Source organism: Typopeltis vanoorti, chromosome 13 (genome assembly GCF_054136105.1).
Source record: "Typopeltis vanoorti isolate ZY-2024b chromosome 13, IOZ_Tvanoo_1.0, whole genome shotgun sequence".
Lineage (NCBI taxonomy): Eukaryota > Metazoa > Arthropoda > Arachnida > Uropygi > Thelyphonidae > Typopeltis > Typopeltis vanoorti.
Window position 1 is genome coordinate 59763487 of NC_143561.1, and position 24925 is coordinate 59788411.

Consider the following 24925-nt stretch of genomic DNA (forward strand, 5'->3'; position numbering starts at 1 on the left):
TTTTTCTTCTCTTGGATGAGGGAGGAAGGGGGGGGTGTTCAGCTCTTGTTTTTCCACTTTCTCTCTTCTCAACTTCCTATGTTTCTAACTGTATATAGTTCTCATTTGAGAGCTGTTCTTCCATAACTTTTACATCATTTAATCTCCAACTGTAACTCTAACTAGCAGTACTCCCACAGAACCTCTTATAAAGGCTTTGTGTTTAATCTGTGAATGTACACATAATTTTAGCAGCTTCTTCCAACACACCATTCATACACTCTGCTGTTACCTAACATCATGCTGCATCTACATTTTTTGTGTTATGCAAGATGATACATCCTTTCAATTGATTCTGAAGTTCACTAGCAGCAGCACCTGAGCAAAAGTATTTCTTAGGATTAGGTGATATTTGGTTAACACGTTAATTGCTAAGTCACATATGTCATGAGTCAAGGACAGACTGTAATGGGGAAATGCAGGTATTGTTAATGTGATGAGCCTATTGTTTTTCATATCTCATTTTTCGTTGAATTGCTTAATCAAAGCAGATCATATAATTCAAAATCATAACCTGGTTGTTTTTATACCAAATGTGAGTGCAGATCATTTTATTCATTTCTTATAAGAAGAAAGTAGTTAAATGTAACAATGTTTCTAATGCTGTGTAACATCAAAAAAACAGAAAATTTTTTGCTATAGAATTTTTCCATTTCAAAATTATTTGAAGTGGGGAAAAAAAAAAAGCCGAATTTTTTTTGAGTTGATTATTGTTACAGTGACTTATGAAGATAAGTTGGCTAAAAATCATGCCCACATCTACAAATTCCTTAAAAATTTCGCTAGCAGCATTGCATTTATAATGAGCAAACTGTTTATTATGAATTTGCTTTATAACTATTACTGTCATGCTTGTTATACAGTTGATCCTTGAACACTGTGGGGGTTAGGAATGCTGATCCCTGTGCAGTTGAAAATTAATGTATAAATTTTGACTCCCCAAAAATTTAACTACTGATACCCTACTATTGATCAGAAGCCTTACCAATAACATAAACAGTCAATCAACACATATTTTGTATGTTATATGTATTATATACTGTATTCTTACAATAAAGTAAGCTAGAGAAAAGAAAATGTTAAGAAAAATCATAAGGAAGAGAAAATATATGTACTGTATATATTGATACCATAAATTTATGTCTGTATGCATGATGAATCATCTGTCTGTCAGCACCTACATCAGTATTGTTTTATATGATACAAAACACTGGAGATGCGATACTTATCACTAACACTAGACATCAAAAATGAAAAGATAATGTGAAAAAGAAATTCATATTTAATTACAGGTATAATGATTCATGCATCGATAAAGAAACAGCAGCAATATGATTGCTTTATGGTAGCCTAGTGTAATCGATATGATTGCTTCATGGTGGTGTAGCCTATATGCTAATGAATGAATGAATCGTTATGAAATTTTTATGGCATACAGTTATGTATTGCTGTGTGTGCCACTTTGTCGTTGGACTTCCTAAAATATTTTTACTTCCCTTTATAACTTTTCCTCTCTACAATAACTACAAGACTTACAAAATTTCCTTGACTCTAATATCTGTATCACTTCTTACATGTTCATTCTATAAGGAAAGCAAATTTTATATCTCTGGCAGATTCCTAATTTTACTCACGTGCTTACCCTGACTGTTAAAGGTTATTCCTTGCTAAAAGAAATGAATCCTCTAATTTCTTCCTGGGGCTGTCTCCTCTTCAGATATTGACAAATTTATTTTTTAAAGCTGCACCAGCCAATATCTTAGAATAGAGGGGACTCTTATTCAGGGAGACTTTTCCAGATCTTTGGTGCACACAGGTGAATAAATTAAGTGCTTAAACTCATAAATTAAATTCTCTATTGTGGCTAATTTAATTTTGGTTTGCAGTCGTAACCTCTGTAATATGTTATGCCTTTCTTTCATTCCCCCCCACTATGGTTCAGATTAATGAGTGGTAGTTTTGGTTCATATCACAGGCAAAACTCAGGTATAAAAGAAAAAACATATTTAAGAAGAAAAGCCAAAACTGCTATTTTTTCTGGCAAGGTTGATAAGTTAAGGAGATAAAAATCCCTTATTGTTTTTCAGCCAGTAAGCGAAACTAAGATCGAAAACTACGATCTGAACGTTTCATGCCAACGAACTGTCGGCGGATCCAAGTAAGTGACCACTTGGTAGTGCCACACCACGGCAACTCGTTGCAAAGGTGGAGCAAGCTCCCTCACTATTCTTGATATTTTCTCATTATGTAAAAACACACAGCTCCTAGGAGATGTATTACTGTTTTACATTATGAGGAGAGGTCACCACCCAGACTGGTTTCAACCTTTTTTGAGGTCTCATCAGTGAGTAGCTAGACCTAGAATATCAGAGTTTAAGTGAAAAGAACTTACATATACTTTTGCTGTACGATTGCCCGAAAGGTGTGACACTATATTATGTTATAACATATTATAACATAACTAAGAAGAAAAGCCAAAACGGCTATTTTTTCTGGCGAGGTTGATAAGTTAAGGGGATAAAAATCCCTTATTGTTTTTCAGCCAGTAAGCGAAACTAAGATCGAAAACTACGATCTGAACGTTTCATGCCGACGAACTGTCGGCGGATCCAAGTAAGTGACCACTTGGTAATGCCACACCACGGCAACTCGTTGCAAAGGTGGAGCAACAATAAGGGATTTTTATCCCCTTAACTTATCAACCTCGCCAGAAAAAAATAGCCGTTTTGGCTTTTCTTCTTAGTTATAATATGTTATAACATAATATAGTGACACACCTTTCAGGCAATCGTACAGCAAAAGTATATGCAAGTTCTTTTCACTTAAACTCTGATATTCTAGGTCTAGCTACTCACTGATGAGACCTCAAAAAAGGTTGAAACCAGTCTGGGTAGTGACCTCTCCTCATAATGTAAAACAGTAATACATCTCCTAGGAGCTGTGTGTTTTTACATTATGAGAAAATATCAAGAATAGTGAGGGATCTTGCTCCACCTTTGCAACGAGTTGCCGTGGTGTGGCACTACCAAGTGGTCACTTACTTGGATCCGCCGACAGTTCGTTGGCATGAAACGTTCAGATCGTAGTTTTCGATCTTAGTTTCGCTTACTGGCTGAAAAACAATAAGGGATTTTTATCCCCTTAACTTAAAAAACATATTTATTGGAATCTAAAGACATAATATACACTTAGACCAATCTCACTTTCAATTAGTTAAAGGACATGCTAAATCAAACTTTTTCAAACTGATTAATACTCTAATGCATGAACAAAAAATCCTTCTTACAAATACAAAACATCATACATCCCCTTCTTGGAGATGTGTTTTGGCATTAAGGGTAAATATTAAGATAAGTGATCAGAGCTTGCACCACCTTTACCACGAGTTGCCTTGGTCTTGCACTACCTGTGGGATCAGCTAGTCTTGCATCAATTGCAGGCGCAAACTTGACATTTTGTCTGTTTGCTCACTTGGGAAAAATCGAGTAAAACCAGGCTTAAAATTGCTTGGTATCTTTAACATAATTATACCCAAGTTAAAAATACTTTCTAAAAAATCCTTCTTTTGAGTTAGAGACTTAACACACATAATATACACATTATACACTTCTACTCAATTTTCTACCTATTATTTTAGTCTTGCATATTAAGCTAGTCACAATCATCTATAATCATTCCTAACAATTTGTCTTATAGATATCAGCCACTGCTAAATAATCACTTAAAGTTCTCAAATACTGTCCATACTCGATTAATACACTACAATGATCTTTCCCTTTTTCCGACTGGGTAATTATACAACAAAATCTGTACTTTACCATTTCTTGGGGCAGGATCTCCAGGTCCATCTGATCTGTCCTTCTTTGTTTGAATTACCTTTCGATACGTCCATAAGTCTGCGTCCACGTGGTGGGTCACTATGGTCATCATATTAAACTATGCTCTACACCTGGCATTTTTTTTTTCCTTGTCTGTTCTCAATCCGTTTCAGGCCATCCTATTTTCTAGCTGCTGGTTCATAATATACGTCCGCGATAGTATTCTGTCGGAACTTTCAGTGAAGGCAGCATGTGCCAACATCTCACACTATAGTACCGGCAGAAATTCAGACATTGAAGGGAAAGGCGCACCCTTCAATATCGAACTATCGCCAAGAAACACCATCAGGAACCACCGGTCCACAAGAGAAGTCAAATGATCATACAGCAAAACAGGCAAAAAAAGCCCTGAGAAAGGGGTGCAAACCCTTTTTTATTCTATCTTCACTTTCCCCTTTTTAGCACCCTCTTACTAGCTGCGATAGCGCCCTCTGCGATCTTTTCCCGCCCGCTACTTTTTTTGTCCGCAGCAACTTTGGCACATCGCGAGATCATAGCAGCATCTTCCGGGAAATGAATGTGCATCGCTTTCCGAGATTGCCCATGCCTCAGGCCCGCCCGTGACCTTTGGACTAATGTTTACATCTAATTTACCCATTCATTGTATACATGATGCATTTCATATAATACTAATTTATACACCAAGTTCTTTACATGGTATTACAATTCTACTAAAAGGAGGTAATTCTATTTCTATTTACAGTTAGTACTTTATTCCTTCTGCTCGAGTACAAGTTTTTTTCTCTCAGCTGATTTTTCTGACTTGTTAAATCCTGAATGAATTGTTTCTTTAATAAAGTGCTTCATTCAGGATGCAACACAGTATTGGTCATATTCATAATACAGTATTGGAAACTGTTACATTTTTAAAAAACCACTAACCTGCGATGATGGGCTGATATGCAGTTTCTCCAATCGAGAGAGAGAGAGAGAGGCATATTGTACGGTAATGTATAGCACTCTGTAAGCAAAGTTATAAAAGAGTAATAAAACTGACACATTAATTTTATATTAAATATCATTCACCTTATACCTATTTAAGGATAGGTAATTCTTCCATATAAGTCTTGCACATGATGTTCTACATGATGAATACTTAGGTGATGATGACACAAAAACATTTTATATGGTTCTTGCTGTACAGTTATTAGATCTTCACATGAAGACACTCACATACATACACAACATATAAGTTTATTAACTGTGTGGCATGATGATTATTTACTATGCGTTAAGTGGAAGTGGATCATCATAAAGGTCTTCATCCTCGTCATCTTCACATTGAGTAGGCTGAGAATGGGTTGGTCTTGCTGTCTCAGGGGTGGAAGGAGAGGCAAGTACACTCGGTGTAACTTTACGGAAATACATCATAATTTCTGGTCTTGCTGTCTCGGGTGGAAGGGGAGGCAAGCATACTCGGTGTAACTTTATGGAAATACATCTGACGTTTCGTTTTTTCATTTCTCTAAAAATGTTTCTATAGGGTGTCCCAAAATTCACGCAGGATTTAAATTTAGCGCCATTTGTGTGTTAAAGTGTTGCCAACGAGGAAAAAAAGACAGCGTGAAGCTGACAGTTCAGGGTTATTAAAAATAGAGCTCTACACGAAAGAACAACGCATTTTCATTGTTGAGCAATATTTTAAAAATAATGAAAGTTTGGCAGCTACAGTTCGCAATTTTCGTACAAAATATGGTCGGAATAGTGATTTAACTTCATCAACTGTGAAAAGATTAATTAAAAAATTCAAGGAAACTGGATCAATTAGTGATCTTATACACTCTGGCCGTCCTTCAACAAGTCGTTCAACAGAAAACATCGAAGCAGTTTGTGAGAGTGTTGCTGAGAGTCCAGGAACATCAATTCGGCACCGTGGTCTTGAATCGGGCATTTTGAGAAGCTCTCTACAGCGTATTCTCACGAAAGATTTGCATCTTTATGCTTACAAAGTTCAATTCAAGAACTGAAGCCTACTGACCACACACACAGCGAAGAGAGTTTGTTGAATGGATTATGGAACAACAAGTGGATGCTTATTTTTCGAACAAAATCATCTTCAGCGATGAGGCTCATTTTCATCTTGATGGCTTCGTTAATCGACAAAATTGTCGCATTTGGGGTTCAGAAAATCCACGAGTGATTGTTGAGAAACAAATGCATCCACAACTTGTCACTGTTTGGTGCGGAGTTTGGGCTGGAGGCATCATCGGTCCATTCTTCTTCGAAAATGCGGCTGGTAAGGCAATAACAGTTAATGGTGCTCGCTATCACGACATGATAATCCAATTTTTTGTGCCTAAATTGCAAGATATGGATGTGGACGACATGTGGTTTCAACAAGACGGTGCCACATGCCATACAGCCTGAGAAACAATTCAATTACTGCATGAGTCATTTCCTGGTCGTGTAATTTCCCGTTTTGGTGATCAGAATTGGCTGCCCAGATCATGTGACTTAACGGCGTTGAACTTTATTCTTTGGGATTTTTTGAAGTCTAAGGTTTATCCCAACAAGCCCACGACCACCCACGCCTTGAATGAGGAAATTGAGCGCTGTATCAACGAAATTCAGCCACACTTATGCAAAACAGTCATGGAAAATTGTGCATATGTGCCAGCAAAGCCGTGGAGGCCATTTACCCGATATGCTATTCCGTGCATAACCCTATACTGTATACTTTATGAATCAATAAGAAATTACAATTTTTAATTAAAAACCTGTGTTTTCTATCAAAATTACTTCTTGCGTGAATTTTGGGACACCCTGTATATGGTACTAATCCTTCTACTGTTTGCTTTAGTTTCAGTGCCCGTATCATAGAAGGGTCCATATCATAGAAGTCAAAAGCAGTCTTGAATAATTGGAATCCTTCTGCCAGATTGTCTAATGTCAATTTGATTTCTGGCACTTTCTTCTACATCTTCTTCCTCATTGTTTGGCACTGGTTTGGAAGTATTTATCTCTATCAAGTCATCTTCTGTTAATTCTTCTGGTGTAGTGTCTATTATTAGCTCTTGAATTTTTCCAAGATCCATATCTTGGAAAAATATGTGGAAACATATCACCCCCCCCCCCCCCGCAAACTTTTTTGCCATATCCACAGTCTCTTCTGTGATTTCCTTGACTGGTTCTGTTGTAAATTCTGTGAAGTCATGCACAACATCTGGAGACAGTTTTCTCCAATAGGAATTTATTGTTTCAGGCATGATTGCTTTCATGGCTTTTTCTATAACAATGATAGCATCTTTAATGGTGTAATTCTTCCAGACTTACATGATGTTCTCTCTATCAGAATTCTTTTCCATAGCGTTGATAATCCTTTTCATAGAGTACCATGTGTAATGAGCCTTAAAGGTCCTTATGACACCTTGTCTAGAGGCTGAATTAGAGACATTGTGTTAGGGGACAAGTAGACCACTCCAGTGCCTTCTTTCTTGATGAACTCTTGGGATTCTGGGTGGCCATGGGCTGGCAAGGTACTTCCTGATTTCAGGGTCAAAGCATCAATGGAAACAATCCAGAAAAAGGGTTATTGTTGTCCAGGCCTTCTCATTGTATGACTAAAAGATTGGTAGCTGATGTTTATCTTTTGCCTTCCAGGCTCAAGGGTTAGCAGCTTTTTAGATAAGGGCAGTCCTGATCATAAACCTGACTGCATTTGCACAGAACAGTTGTCATATAATGACAACTTAAAGCAATCCTGCACCCACGTAAAAGGTGCATTTTCAGTATGAGATAGAAGTATTTCAAAAAAGTGTAAGTTTTTCGCACCTGTTAGCATAACTGCAGGAATGGCTTCAGAATTTTTTTTTTTTTTTTTTTAATTTTAATTTTTATTTTTACAGTGGTCCTTTGCTGGATTCATTTATCTTGAAATGACTGGCAATCACAGCTGCAGACCTCAATCTACAGTACATATCATGCAATTCAGCTTTTTTTTGTAATGTCATGACTTTTCTCTGCTTCTTGGGAGCACCCAGCATCACTAGTGGCACATCATATGGTGTTATTCAAGGTTTACGGTATTGCACTAAACATGATGAAAAATATGCAAGAACTATGAGGGATCACTTTTTACTGCAATATGCAATTTACTGGAGAGACGACCTACTCACGTGGAGATGATTAGCATCACAAGGCATTTTAAGCGGATACTTGCAACACTTGAGATCACCGCAGTAGCAACATGAGGTGGCTATGAAATTATTACGGTAGTACAGTATGCACTACAGTTAATTTTATGCAGTTTATGATTTAATACTGCATCTTTATGTTTGTTTACATTTCTCTAGATCATGAACGGCACAATGTATGGTCTGTGTAAGTGTTTGTGCATATAAGTTTTGATAAATTTTAACTTTTTATAATAGATTTGTGTACAGTTTATGGTAGTAAATGATAAAATAGATTAGTATCTACATATACTTTATGCATTCACGACACCTTTTTCTTAATTTTTTTCAAATATTTCTAGGCTACATAGTTCATCTGCAAGTTTTTTCAAATTGTCACACATCTCCAAAAAATTTTCCAATATATTTATTGAAAAAAAATCGTCATATAAGTAGACCCTTGCAATTCAAAACCATGTTGTTCAAAGGTCAACTGTATATAATTTCATATGAACATTGATTTAATATGCTGTGAATTGGTAAATATATAATTCCTTTCTGATTTTATAGACCCGATATCAGATTTCGTGAACAAATCAGAGATGAACTTCTTCCCGAAGAACCAAAGAAATCTATTCTAAAACGTGACTGTGTATCATTTGAAGAAGGAAAAGAGGTTTGTTTTTAAACATTGCACATTTAAAATATTCAGATCCACTTTTAAATATATGTAGAAAAAGAATGTAATTGTGATATTTTTTGGTAGTATGCACTCGCTGTGTTTTACTGTATAGTAAATGAATAAGCTATGATTTTATTTTGCATACACAATCTTGTCATCATGTTCATTAAATACCTGATATATATATCTTCGGGATGTGCAGGATATTATGATAGTACTACAAGAAAATGTTACATCATTACTAACTTCCTGGGAGCAATTTCCCTCCAAATTAATTTATCTATCAGGACTCCAATAATGTCAGATCTCACGTTTTGGTCTTTTAAGTCGGCGTGTGTTTCTCAAACTTAAACAGAGCATTTAGCTCTGCAGCCCTAGTCCCCCATACTCTCCGCGTTTTACCGATAGGTCATATTTTTCCACCAGAGATGAGCCATCTTGTGCTACTTTTAAGTGTAACATTGTGGAGTAGTTGCTAGAACATACATAATCGTAGTATTTTTCGATGGAAAATTAAGTCAGAGCAAAATTAGAATAAGATTTCTCTTTTCGTTTTGCAGCATACTTTGGCAACATTCCAGTTAATTTTGTGCACCGCTATACACCCACATGTTGAGTTATACAGCATATGTTATGTACAAGAACTTTTTAATTAATAGGATTTTTAATATAAATTTATTCTAAACCATATTGGAAAATTTCCACACTAAAAAAAAAAAAAAAAAATTATTAATGAAATTATTTTGCTACCTACCAGGATAATCATGTCCCCCACTAGTGGGCCATGGACCATACCTTAAGAAATGTTGTTCTAAGGCACTTCTTACTAATATCAGTCCATCTAGATTAGTCTTTCTCAAACTTTTCTGGCTATAGCCGACTTGGACAAGGCATATAATTCTGTGTCCTACTGAGTGCAAAACCAACTGCTTGTCATGCCAACCACTCCACAATTTTGAGTGCAAAATGTGGAGTGGTTGGCATAACATACACAACCTTAATATTTTTCAGTGAAAAATTAATGCACAGTTAAATTATCATTAGAATGGAATATATTGTAAATTATACCAAAAAGTACCCAATAAATACTTTTCAATAATTATTGAAAAGTATTTATTGGGTTCAAGTATTCAGGGAGTTAAGTTTATATAAAAAAAAAAAAAGGTGCAAAACATATTATTAAATGTTAATGCAAAGAATGATATTGCTTTCTCTTAGATATATGCTGGAGTGTTGTAGACTCATATCCAGCTCCATGTTTAGCTGATTTGTGCTTTTTGAGTTCAGAGAAGTGTTGAAAAAACCAGACTTCACCACATAAAGATGCAGAGAACGCCAGTAAGTATTTCATTTCTATGTCAGTGAGCCCAGCCTATTCCGACTGTATGTGGAGCCAAATGTCTGTTTTTCTACTTGAATAAGCACAAGCTCTTCAGTCTGAAGATAGGTCTACAAGGTTTTCTATCTCTTTCGATGAAAGCTTACTCTTGTTATTGTTTTTGTACTTGAGCAGATGAGGAATCAGTTTACATCCATGTAAAATGTTCAGAAGATTAAATGTAGGATGATTGATGGTGACCTCAAATTTGGACATAAGAAGAAGGCCTAGAAGAAGATTTCCCTTATGTCAGTAAATATAAAGTCCTCCACAGCATAAGATATCCAATGTTTTTATTCTATTGGTGGGATTATGCTCGAAAAAACTGATGAGGCCAGGGATCCTGGAGTGTTAGTAGATAGGAAGCCGAAGTTCAGGAGCCATGTGGCAAAGATTGCAAATACAACTCAAAAGATAATTGCAATACTGCGAACATTCACATGTAAAGATAAGGATGTCATTTTGTCCCTTTACAAGGCCCCGATAAGACCTCACTTGGACTATCGTGCACAGGTCTGGTCTTCTGGTTTCCATTGTGATTCTGATATATTGAAGAGAGTGCAAAGGAGAGTGCTAATGATATCAGGAAATAGTGATTATGAAGGCAGATTGAGAATTTGTAGACTGCAGACAGGAGAAAGGGGTGATGTGATTGAGACGTATAGACTTCTGAAAGGATCATACAGGATTTCAATTGATGGAATTTTTTTAATTTATGGAGGTTGGGATAAGGACAAGAGGGTACCATTGCTGGAAGCTAAGAATGAATGCTGCCAAGAAGGGGGTGAGGGCTAGATTTTTCTATCATAGGGTGGTGTGTGATTGGAACCAATTGCCATTAGATGTTGTGAGTGCAAGCAGTGTAAATGAATTCAAGAATAAGTATGATAGCTGGTCTGTGTAGTATGTGGCCTCCCTCAATGAGTCTCTGACTCCCTGGAAATCTATCTTAATAATTATAATTATTAATATTATTAATCAAGCTCTTTTAGGGAATCAAGTACTCTTCAAGTGAAGACTTCTTTCAGGCGAAATAATGTCTAAATACATATCAAATCTTTCTTTAAAAATACTCAATGAAGATGCACTCACAACATCCAAGGTTGTCCATTCCATGCACTAGCCACATTTCATAAGAGGAGGACATCATGTGCTTCTTAACCACTTTCTTACTTTCCAGGAATGACCAAGTTCTCCCATCTGCCAAGACCTGTAAGATTCTCGTACCACTTCGTGTTTTTATCATATCTCCTCTCTTCTGTCTGTTGCTCACTTTGAAGATTACATTCTCTCAGGGTATCCTCATATGTACAGTTTTGTTGATCCAATACCATTTTGGTTATCCTTTGCTAATTTTTTTTTTCATTTGTCTAGCCTGAAACAGGGTTGCCATATCTGAGAATAGTAATTAATCTATGTGTTATCAATGCTTCTGAAAGAAATTAGTTTAAATAATATCCTTCTTCTGACTGTAGTCTGAAGAGAATTATCTGAACTTTTTGGAATAAGAAATAAATTTAAATTTTTTTATGCAAAAAAAAAGTGAACATAAAAGATAAGTAGACATCTGAAAGAATAAATAAGAGAAAAAAAAGCAGTATTCTCTATCATCTGACTTCCACTTTATGATCATAATAAGTTTAGTTTAATCCTTTATCCAAGTGTGAGCAAACAAAGTTTGTGCCTGAAAGTATCTTCAGGACTGAGGTAAGGTAGTACAACACTGTTCAGACGCAAACTTTGTTTACTCACACTTGGATAAAGGATTAAACTAAACTTATTATAGTCTAACCAAGTGAAAAATAAACTCTCAATACTTTATGATCATAATAAGATTCACTAGCATTTGCTATATGCATTTTATTAGGAACATGATAATGTCCATGATAGGGATCTGTGGATTATGCTTTTATATGGAAGATGGACGAGAAGACATGTATCATCTTCAAATGTTGATGTACAATGCCCATTTCTTTTTTGTTTATTTTTACAGCCCCCCCCCCCCAATACCTTCTAAATGACCTCTGCAAACTCTGACATACGAAGTGAATCATCCTGTTGTACAATTATGAGATTGCTGAATCTATCTAAAATAGAAAAATTCCATTTTTCTATTTTAAAATCATTCAAAAGTAGATTGTTCCATTATCTATTTCAGTTTTACTGTATCTGATGTAGAATTTCCAATTAGCATACTGTTATTCCAAACTGAATAGAAGGGATCATGTTATTATTATTAAGAGAGACCTCCAGGGAGTCAGGGACTCATCGAAGGCCACATAATACCTGCAGCAGCTGTCATACCTGTTCTTATATTTACTCTCACTACTTGGAAACACAGCATCCAATGAAAATCCATTCCAATTACACACCGCTCTATGAGAGAAAAATGTTGCTCTCACTCCCCTTCTTGATGGCATCCAATCTCAACATCCAAGGATGCCCCTCTCGTCCTTTCCCCATCCTCCATAAAATTCCATCTACTGATATTCTGTATGACTCAGAAGTTTGTAAGTCTCAATCATATCATCCCTCTTTCTACTGTTTCCTAGTGTCTTCAGCCTACAAATTCTCAATCTGTCTATCATCAGTATTCCCATTTTTAACACTCTCATTTGCATTTTCTCCACTAAATTGCCATGGAAACCAGGAGACCAGACCTATGCACAATAGTTCAAGTAAGGTCTTATCAAGGCATTGTAAAGAGACAAAATGACTTCTTTATCTTTGCATGCCAAAGTTTGCTGTGATATTTTTGAATCACAAAATATTGCATCACACATGATGTGATATTTCGAATATTTGTGTTCACCTAGTCTTGAAGTTTGGTCCCATTGGTGACTTTTGGAATACTTCAGATTGTGATTAATTTGGTAATTGTGGGTAAATATTAAGATTAGTGATCAGAGCTTATTCTACTTTTACCATGAGTTTCCTTGGTCTTGCACTACCTGCAGGGTCAGCTAGACTTGCATTACGTGCAGGTGCAAATTTGACTTATTTGTCTGTTTGCATACTTGGGAAATGGAGTAAAACCAGGTTTAAAATAGCTTGGTATCTTTAACTTCAGATTGTGATGTTTGAATTCTATCATCTCAATCGAAAAAAAAAAAAAAGAGAGAGAAACAGAGACGTGAGGAGCTGAAGGATCTTCCTCAGCCATAGCCAAGTTAGCCAGTCTTGGGCGTGGACAGCAGGGTTTTTTCCCCCAGTTTATTCTGGGGTTTTTCATCCCGCAAAGCAGGCAAACTGGTCTTGAGAACTCAACACTACAGGCCATAGGATACACCAGGGCATAAGGCTGACCACCTTATCCTGTAAACGGAGTGAGGTCCGATGATCAATGGACCCTTGACACCGCAAGGTAAAAGAGGGTATGAGGAAGAAGAAGAAGATGAGATGAGAGAAACAGAGCAGACTCATATGAACTGGTACCAGATAGATGCCAATAGGACAAAATATATTGCTGTTGTTTTTTGTTTTAGATAAGGGGTGTACAGAAAGATGTGAATGTGATGCATTGGCAAATTGCACAATGGGTGTAGGCCAAGCAGTTATTATCGGGATATAGATCGAGAGAATAAAAGGGGGGCATCATAAAATGCAAGTGAAATTTATACATTTGCTAAGTGTCCTGGAGAGGATCAGGGATTTCAGAGTGCTGGATCTGGTAATAATATCAGAAAATGTTTGTATCTGTAACCAAGGTCGACACACTGTCTCCAATTGGGAGAGTAACCATGCAATCATTTGGAATATGCTGTCAAGAAAGAGTATGTTGAACTTTAAAGCTAGTAATTATGACAGACTTGGAGGCATCTTTGAGCATACCATGGCTTGAGATTATTGCATGGGTTGTGGTCGGGGATTGTTTGAGAGAAGCAGTATCAGACTTGCATATTCATAGGCAGAAGAATAACCCAAGTGGTAGTTAAGTGGATGAGTAGGAATATAAAGTAGGAGCTCCTAAAGAAAAAGAAAATGTGGAGGGAATATAAAGAAAAAGTCATTCAGCCTAGTCATGAGAAGTTTAGAGGTCAAGCAAGAAGAGTGACTAGTATCGTTAAAAAAAAAAAAGTAAAAAGAACAGTTTTGGTAGTTTGTCAGTTTATTTAGTGGTATTATATCCTGCATCTTCATAGCACAAAAACTTGGTCACAGTACATGAACAGCAATAATTTGGTTAATAGTGGGACCAATTAAAAAAAAAAATGTAATGGGCAACGCAAGGAACTAAAGTTTAAATGGTGCTATCTATTGTTGGATAAAGAGGGGAAAAAAAAGTGAATTTCTACAGGAAGATGTAAGATGCCATGTATTAACACAATGAGTTCAGACCAAACAATTAGTATGGAAGACTTCAACTATGAGAACATGATTAGAGGCTGGAAAGGAGGGGCATAGCAAGATAGAAGTGGAATTTATACAGGTTAGGGACAGTTACTTGAAACAACTTGTTACCGAGGGGACAAGGGGTTTGAGAGTTCTGGATCTGGTAATAACATCAGAAGACATATCCATAACCAAGGTAGACATTCTGCCTCCAATTGAAGAGTGACCATGCAGTCTTGTTCTGGGAAGTTTCTAAACATGTGGAATTCTCTGTCAAAAAAGGGTTTATGTTGAACTATAAAGCTGGACTTATAGTTCTAAGTCAGTAATAGTCTGAACTATGACAGGTTATCTTGCAGTAGTGCCTTGGCTTCAGAAACTACAAAGAAAGAATGCCAGTAGTGCATGGGAAGTGGTGAGAGATTGTTTGAGAGAAACAGTATCAGACTGCATACCCAATGTCAGGAGGATAAACCAAGTGGGGATTGAGTGGATGTGTAGAGGTATTAAGCAAGAGTAACAAAAAACGAAAACACGTGGAGTGAATATAAACAAAAATTGATCAACATATTCACAAGCAGTACAAAGTGCATGCAAGGGGGGGGGGTGACCAGTTTTGTAAGAAAGACCAAACGTATTATGAGAGAAAATTAGCTAAGCGGGCCAAAGTAAACTCGAGTTTTTTTGTTATGTACCAAGTAAGAGAAAAATTGACTATGGTAGGAAGCTGACAGAGGCAAAAGAAATAGTTGAGTTGCTGAGTGATCATTATGCAAAGGTGTATCATCAGTGGAGATTTTGGAGTTGCTAATGTGACAGACACATATCAAAATTGAAGTAGATGAACAGGAGGTGTTCATGATGAAAAATATGAATGTGAACACAGCAGTGGGACTGGATGGCGTATTGCCTCTGATAAAGTTCACTGAGTCTCAGCTCTGGTAAGGTTTCAAGGAAGTGGAAAGAGATGGAATGAGTATAACTGATTGTTATACTCATTCTTCGGTTTGATAATTTGATTTATTGTATTCAGGTGATCTGTTCTAGAAAAATTTTTCTTAAATTCTGATTCTAGTTGGCTCCAGATTCTGTTTTGAATAATTCTAATAAGTAGTTTGTAGTTATGAGAAAGCAACTGGTTGATCTGTAGTTAATTTATATCTGATCTACAGTTTTTCTTGTGTAAAAAAATTGTTTCATTTGCTGACGATGGAGTTTTATCAGAGTAGGTAACAGTTTTTCTATTCCGTATTTTAACATTTCAACATTTATCCCATCTTCATCAGTATTTCTGTTTTTCATCTCATGTATAGCATTCCCATTTTCGATGCTGTGATCTCTGGATTATCTGGTAACAAGTTTGTGTGTGTGGTACAAAGAGTTTTATGGGATTAGAATACTGTTTCTTATAGAAATGACTTGCTATTTTAAAAATATCACTTGTTAACACCCCCCACTCCCAAGCTGATCCATCTGGTGCCTGGGGACAAACTTTTTCTTCCTAAGACAGATTAAAGACTTTCTTTCCAATATTTCTGGCATCCACTGTCAGCATTGTACTGTATTTTGAAATGGATGTACTAACACGATTTCCAGTTTCTAACTATTGAATGCAATGGAGGGGGGGGGGGGGGCTACATACAATATTATCTACTTAAAAGTAAATTAATTCAGTGTGTTGTAGAACATGATCTATTAAATTTCAAACCCACTAGCTGTTCTTAGAAATAGCAGAAGTACTCAAACTATTCAAAACTATTCAAATATTCGTAAAAGAAAGAATGGGTATGAAAAAATAATTCTTCTAAATGCAGATGGCGTGAGGATAACAGATGCAGAAGAAGTTGTTCAACTAATGAGCGCCCATTTTGTTAAACCCTATCAACCTAGTGTACTCAACATTGAGCTCACTGCTACCTTTTCACTGGATGAAGAAACTCACATGTATGAGGATGAGATATTAGAGTTGTTGCACCGACTGAATAATAATTCAGCAATAGGACTGATGGGATATCAGCACATGAGTGTTCTGCTGAACTGGCTATTCCTTTGACCAGTCCGTTTAATATGAACCTCAGAACAGGGAAGATTCTGCAGAAATAGAAAGAATGTGGTAATTCCATTGCACAAGGGTGGTGCAAAGACTGATGTATCCAACTATCGACCAATTAGTATCTCAGGAGTGGTGGTGAAGATTTTGGAAAAATTGGCTAGGGCTTGCATTCAGAAATGGGTTGACACTGAATTTCTACTTTGCAAAGAGCAACATGGGTTTACTGATGCAAAGTCATGTTTTAGCAACTTACTCATGTTCTATAACAATGTTACTATTGAATTAGTCAAGGGGAATGGATACACCATGATATTTTGGATTTTGCTAAGGCTTTTGGCAGAATACAGCATGGTAGACTGTTGCATAAATTGGAGAATATGGGTTTGGATTATGAAATATTAGTGTGGATAAGAGGGTGACTGACAGACATCAAAAAGTAGTATACAGGGGGATGTGAGTCTGCAAGATTTAAGGTAACCACTGGTGTACCACAAGGATCAGTGCTAGGTCCACTGTTATTCAATCTGTACATTAATGAAATTGGAAAGGATTTGACAAGCGACATGCAGCTATTTTTTGCTGATGAGTCACAGAGAGGTAAGTTAATCAGGATTGCTGCTGATATGCAGTATTTGCAGAATGATTTGAATAGGCTGGAGTTGTGGGCATAGGAAAATGGATGTCTGTAAATGTAAAGTCATTCACTTTGCGTGATTAGATATCCAGTGTTGTATTATATTGGTGGGGTTATGCTAAAAGAAACTGATGAGGCTAGGGATCTTGGAGTGTTATTAGATAGGAAGTTGAAATTCAGGGTCCATGTAGCAAAGATTACAAAACACAACTCAAAAGATAGTTGCAATGCTGAAACGAACGGTCACATGTAAAGATAAGGATGTCCTTTGCTATTTTATACGACCTTGATAAGACCTCACTTGGACTATTGTGCACAGCTGTGGTCTCCTGGTTTCCGTTATGATTCTGATATAGTGGAGAGAGTGCGAAGGAGAGAGAGTTAAAAATGATATCAGGATTGTGGAATACTAATTATGTAGACAGATTGAGAATTTGTAGACTGCAGGCACTAGGAAAGAGGGATGATATGATTGAGACTTATAGACTTCTGAAAGGATCGCACAGGATTTTAAGTGATGGAAGTTTTGAATTTATGGAGAGTGAGAATGGACAAGTGGACATACTTTGAAGCTGAGAACGAATTCTGTAAGAAGGGAATGACACACACAGATTTTTACAAAAGGTTTTGTTCTTCTGGTAATTTCATTTCAGTTTATATCTTTGTTAATACACAAATTGAATTACAACAGTATTATAGGTTGGCTATTAGTCTCTAAAGCAGTGCATACCTACATTAGAGAAAAATACTGGAATTATTAGTTTAACAAAATAAAAAAAAAAAAAAATATTGACAGTGACCAGAAAATGAAATACTAAATATATCAAGAGAACATGATTGCATTTAATTTTGCGACAGATAGAGAGAGAGAGTAATACTTTTTTTTGCAGTGGCAGCCCATACTGCTGTTGCAAAATGCTTAAGAAATTATGGGGATTATCATTTTCATTTTCCTTTGAATGTTAGGCTCAACAGCTTGTCATGGCCAAGTAACTGATGGTTTCATTCTGACAAAAATAGATGTGGAATGAAAGTTGATAATATTAGTGAACTTGACTGCACATTTTTTATATTATAATATTAGAATCTCAATGTACAACGAAGACTCTGTAGGAAATTTGCTTGAACCATCATTCATACATTGACTATTTTACTCTCCATAAACTTATTCACCCATGACTATTTCTGCAGTCCATGGCAGTCATTCTTTGCATATCAAGCAAAAAAAAAAAAAAAATCTACTCTTATCCTTGTTTAACCATACTCTTGTATAACTTTTAAGGTTGAAATATTGCCCCCCCCCCCCATCATGAATTGGAAAAATTTTCTTGCATCTGCACTATAAAGCCTCTTGAGTAGTTCCTCCTTAGATCTTTACTCTAAAGTGATAAGAAGCATTTCACAGGCTATTAACTATTTTTGTCACAACTGACTTTGGATCCAAAGTCATTTGTGTTTTCCAATATATAGGGATACACATCAGCAACATTTCTCATATTACATGGGTAAGTATCCATTCTCATGGCAGAATTTACTTTGATATTTCTTAATACTGTAAACACTTCCACTTCATCATCCTCCATTCTTTCATTGGTCTCACAGCATTCCTTGAATTATCTTCACCTGAATGATCCACCTTCACTAAGTGATCCCTGAGTAATTCAACATATTTATTCTGCATATGTCACCTTCCTCTTATCTATATTCATTAAAATTCTCCTTCCATAATTGTAATTCCTCTTGCTTGTCACATCACCAAAGAACTCTTTAGGATCTTGCTAAGTTGAATTCCACCCATTACCTGTCTTTTTTACTATGCTTGTTACCTTTCTTTTCTGTGCTTTCCACTGCTTATGAGCTTGATGATCATGTTCCTCCTTATATTCCATATTCTCTCTCTAACATTTGTTTTCTTCACATCCTTCTTGGTGAAGCTATGATCCATTTAATGCTCACTTGAATTATATTTCTGATCCTAGTATGCAATTTAACACTATTTCCCTCAGACTCCTTGATCAGTTCCTTTGCACCATTAACATATTTTGATTGCAGTTGCTTTCATGGCACTGCTCCATGCTCTCTCCTGAGTTTCATAATCATCAGCTCATATATCCCTTCATAAATAGAGTACATGAGCTGCTGCTTAACAATTTTAACTATATTCCAGAGGAAACTGCATAATCAGTCTTCCCATTAGGAGGCAAATCCTATCATGGTATTGTCAGAGATCCAGCACTCTCAAAATCTGAGTTTGCACCCCCACTCCCTATTAAATACATACTATTTTTGATCAGTATGTTATTTTCAACCACAAAATTAATTTAAGATAACTGAACTGAGTTTTATTGGCCAGAGTTTGATACAACTAGTAACTGACTAATTTTGCCATGTTAACTAGTGGCTTCATCCGGGTTTTTGATGAACATACAAATATAAACTTAAAACAACAAGCTTTGATTATGAATCAATACAAAACTGAAAAAATACTGAATGCATAGGGATTGTTACACAATATAAATATGTAGAGCATGGATGCTAGTACATGGTCAGTCATTGTTTAGCAGGTACACCCTATAGTTAGCTGCAAAATTAAACTCTGATGTGTTGAGAGAGCTTATAAGTGATTTCCAAATGTCACACAGGATCATCCCTTGGTTTCTGTCAGGGTACCTTGTAAGTGGATTACCACTGTAGCTTCTTTTATGTTGTGGGAGCTGTAGTCATTTTCTGGGTATGGCATAGAACTTCTATCCCATTCAATGTTTTGGTGAGTGTTGGAAAAATGGAATGCCAATCCTGAACTATCCTCTCTGTTGTTGTCATCTCCAGGTGTGCTCCTTTTGTCTTATTTCTAGACTTCTTGAAGTTTATCCTATGTAATTAAAGCCACAAGAACATGGGCTGTTGTAAACTCCAGGGTGTTTGTTGAAAGTGTTGTGTTCTTTAGGTGAGCATAACATGTTCTAATTGGTTTGAAGGCTACTCTAATGTTGTGAAACCTTAGGAAATTGGCAATTTTTGTGAAAGCATACCAACAAAAGGAATGGAAATTGAAGTCCTGTAATGAATGTCCTGGTTTTGCTGTGGAGAGGGATTAGAGAGTACTATTCTTTTTAGTTTTTTAGGCTATCCATTGCTGGTTAATATTTGGAGAATAAAATGTAATTCTTCTGTTAATATTCTTTCATCTCTTATAGATTGCCCTGTTTTTCAGAAATTTATGAATTTCTAATTCATATTTCTGTGAAATATGGTGTAATGAGGAGAAATGTAGGTAACGACCTGTGTGGATGGATCGGTTTACAGTATACATTGAGAGAAATGCTTTCGTCTGATTGTTTCATAATTAAAATGTCCAGAAAAGGTAATTTTCCTTCATTCTCAAGTTCTAAGGTAAACTTGATTTCATGGTGAAACGAGTTTATGGATGCTAGAAAATCATATAACTCTACACTGTGTTTCCATATTACGAATATGTCAACATATCTCCATCAAATCGATGGTTTAGGATTTGTACGTAATAAGATGACTTTCGAACTTTTCCTTGAATAATTCTTGTAGATAAACTTATACGTTAGTGATACATAACGTATAAGTTTATACGTTATACGATACATATAGTATACGTTATCTTTCCCTAAAAACTGTCAGTTTTTAGGGAAAGATAACGTATACTATAATATTAATTTAAAAACTTTAATTAATACTTCCTATATTTTGGTAATGTTACATTACCATCTTCAGGGAACATAAAAATAATGATATGTGCATGCAGGCACTAACACTAAACAAATATGGCTGAAGAAAACAACTGAAGTCAGTCCTAGAGTCCTAAAAGGTACCCCTAGTGGGCTAAATTGGGTAGTCTCGGCTGATGTTCTAAGAATGCAAGCTTTCCATATTTGGGGCAGTCTCATGCATCCAAATTTGTTGAGGTTTGGGGAGTTTTTTTAGAGCTGAGGCTGATTCCAGGAATAATCTCTCATTTTATACTTGCTGCAGTGTAGTAGAGTGGCTTTCTTCCAGAGTATTTTGTGGCAGTTGTCCAAAGCATGGTCAGCACGTTCTGAGTGGCTGTTGGTGGAACCGGATATAATCTTTATGTTCAGATATCCTGATATTAGCTTTCCTGCCTGTTTGGCTTTAGTAAGACAGTTTGCAACTACAAGGAACCTGGTATACTCGAGGTAGGTCTAGGGGAAGTGGTTGGTCCTTGGGGGAGCAGGTAAGAGATGCCAATTTTTTATATGGTTTGTGACAAGTTGTCAAGTCATATTTTTTAGGATTTTTCCTTGAATAAGTCCACACAGGGAGGAGATAGAGGGCTTCCCATTGCAAGGCCCAAAAGTTTGTAGATTTTCCATTCCATCAGAAAAAAATTGAGTTGAGACAATGTTTATAGAGTTGGGAGGTGTCTTGAGGGAACAAGATTATCTATAAGAACCATAACTTTGTTCACCAGGACATTTGTAAATAATGACATGACATCTAAACTAGCTAGAATATCTGTTCTTCAGATGGAGATTTCTCTTACCTTTTCTACAAAGTGTTGCGTATTTCTGATATATGTGTCTGTGTGTTTAATTGTGCACCTTTAGTAGATATGCAAGATGTTTTGATAAAAATAAGTTGGTGAGTTGATACCATCCACAATCGGTCGAAGAGGAATATCAGTCTTGTGCACTTTTGGCGATCCATATAAACGTGGCATTAATGGATGCATGGATTTTAGTTTTTTCTTAAGATCCGCGGGCCATGTAGTCATGTTACGCAGAAGGTTGTTTGTTTCTACATGGTTCGTCCAAGTGGGATCAGAATATAATTGACAGTAAGTAGATGTGTCAGAAAGTAAAATTGAAATTTTTGACACGTAATCCCTTGTATTCAAGATAACGGTAGAATTGCCTTTGTCAGCCTTAAGTATTATAATATCTTTATTCTTCTTTAAATTAGACAGTGCTCTTTTTTTCTAAGGAGCTAATATTCTTTTTAGGAGGATGAGAAGACGAGAGAAGAATCTCAGTCTTTAATCTAATATCATTTGCAACAGGTTCAGGTAAAAAAGTAAAGGGCCCTTTCAACGTTACACATATCTATTTTGGTACGTGCTCTTTGGTACTGCAAAATTGAAACCTTTGCAGTCACACTAGAGTGTTAAATTGTGATTCTAAAAGTTGAAAACTACCTTATCAGGACGATAGCTCTCAAATTAAAACTTTTCTCGTATAAGGCGTTAAATTTTTTGATATGTCTGTTCTTGCTGCTTAGGTAAGTTCTATTGTATGTATCGTTTATCATATTGTCTAGGTGGGACCATAGGTAAGCATCTATACTGTTAGATATAATGCAGTGGAAATCAAGGCATAATGAATCAACCTGGTTTAGGGCAAATCTTGTGTATTATATTCTTTCGCATAACATTGCTAATGACATTTTCCAATAGATCTGTTTAGCTCTTCTAGAATGGAAGCATTCTTTGAAAATTAAAAACTTTGGAATTATTGATTGTTCTTACATTTTTTTAGAAATGTAAGTTTTTTCAGAAGTTAGGCTTTCTTGCATTTGTACTGTTCTAGTTTACTTACCTTTAGTTTGACCTTCCCCATCAAGTCCATCCATGAACAGTATGTTATTTTCGACCACAAAATTAATTTAATAAAATAACTGAACTGGGTTTTATTGGTCAGAATTTAATACAACTAATAACTGACTAGTTTTGCCATGTTAACTAGTGGTTTCATCTGGGGTTTTTGATGAACATACAAATATAAACTTGAAACAACAACCTTTTGATTATGAATCAATACATTACTGAAAAATTACCAAATGCATAGGAACCGTTACACAATATAAATATGTGGAGCATGGATGCTAACACATGGTCAGTCATTGTTCGGAAGGTGTGCCCTATAGTTAGCCTTGAAATTAAACTCTGAAAAGGCATGTGTTGAGAGATCTTATAAACCGTCAATTTGGTGGAGATATGTTGACGACATATTCATAATATGGAAATACAGTGTAGCAGAGTTATGATTTTCTATCATCCATGAACTCATTTCACCATAAATCAAGTTCATCTTAGAACTTGAGAATGAAGGAAAATTGCTTTTTCTGGACATTTTAAGTACGAAACAAGTGGATGAAAGCATTTCTCTCAATGTGCACTGTAAACCAATCCACACAGGTCGTTATCTACATTTCTCCTCATTACATCTTACTTCACAGAAATTGAGCATTATACATATGCTGGAGAACAGGGTGATCTGTATTATAAGAGATGAAAGAATATTAACAGTAGAATTAGATTTTATTCTCCAAATATTAACCAGCAATGGATATCCTAAAAAAACAACAAAAAGCATATTTCTCTCTAATCCCTTACCACAGCAAATCCAGGATGTTCTTACAGGACTTCAATTTCCATTCCTTTTGTTGGCATACTTTCACAAAAAATTGCCGATCTCCTAAGGTCTCACAGTGTTAGAGTAGCCTTAGGACAGTATGGAATATGTTATGCTTACCTGAAAACCACAGTGCTTTCAAACATCCTGGTGTTGATAACATCCCATGTTCTTGTGGCCTTAATTACATAGGACAAACTTCAAGAAGTCTAGAAATAAGAAAAAAGGAGCACATTGGAGACGTCATCATCAACAACAACAGAGAGGACAGTTCAGGATTGGCATTTCATTTTTCCAACACTCAATAAAACATTTAATGGGAATAGAAGTTTTATGCCATACATAGAAGATCACTACAGCTCCTGCAACATAAAAGAAGCTACAGTGGTAATCTGCTCACAAGGTACCCTGAACAGAAACCAACGGATGATCCTCTGTGACATTTGGAAATCACTTATAAGATGTCTCAACATATCAGAGTTTAATTTTGCGGCTAACTGTAGAGTGCACCTGCTAAACAATGACTGACCATGTGCTAGCATCCATGCCTCTCGTATTTATGTTGTGTAACGGTTCCTATGCATTCGGTATTTTTTCAGTTATGCATTGATTCATAGACAAAGCTTGTTGTTTTAAGTTTATATTTGTATGATAAAGCGCCAAGAGGCTATTTTTTTCCAGCAGCTTAAATTAAGTTAATGTTATAATAAATCTCTCATTATTTTAAAGCCGGATATGAAACTCGGAGATCGAAATCTGAGAGTTTCATGCCAAAGAACTATCTGCGAGTCCAAGCGTAAGTCAACACCTGGGTAGTACAATACTAGGGCAACTTGGAGCAAAGGTGGAGCAAGATCCATCACTATCCTTAATATTTTCTCATAATGCGTTTTACATTATGAGAAAATATTAAGGATAGTAATGGAGCTTGCTCCACCTTTGCTCCGAGTTGCCCTAGTGTTGTACTACCCAGGTGTTGACTTACGCTTGGACTCGCCGATAGGAGCTGCGTTTTACATTGAGAAAATACTAAGGATAGTGATGGAGTTTGCTCCGAGTTGCCCTAGTGTTGTACTACCCAGGTGTTGACTTATGCTTGGACTCACCAATAGTCCTTCAGTATGAAACTCTTAGATTTCGATCTCCGAGTTTCGTATCCGGCTTTAAAATAATGAGGGATTTATTATTCCCTTAACTTAATTTATATTTGTATGTTCATCAAAAACCCAGATGAAGCCACTAGTTAATGTGGCAAAACTAGTTGGTTAGTAGTTGCATCAAATGTCGACCAATAAAACCAGTTCACTTATCTTATTACATACTGTTTTAGATAATTGTCCTTGTAACTGAATAACTCAGTTTCCATCCAACTATCCCTGTCCCATATTTCTTTCCCTCTTTTCTAGCCATGCCTCT

General features: G+C 36.2%; 1 protein-coding gene across 17 annotated transcripts in view; it reads left to right on the forward strand.

Moving 5' to 3' along the window:
- LOC150100204 (uncharacterized) overlaps positions 1-24925 on the forward strand; it is a 566343-nt gene that overhangs the window by 281399 nt on the left and 260019 nt on the right. For all 17 annotated transcript variants that reach the window (XM_090402864.1, XM_090402869.1, XM_090402857.1 and 14 more), the window contains one exon: positions 8600-8705. In XM_090402864.1, the coding sequence (XP_090258990.1) occupies positions 8600-8705 (106 nt within the window). The remainder of the gene's footprint in view (positions 1-8599; positions 8706-24925) is intronic.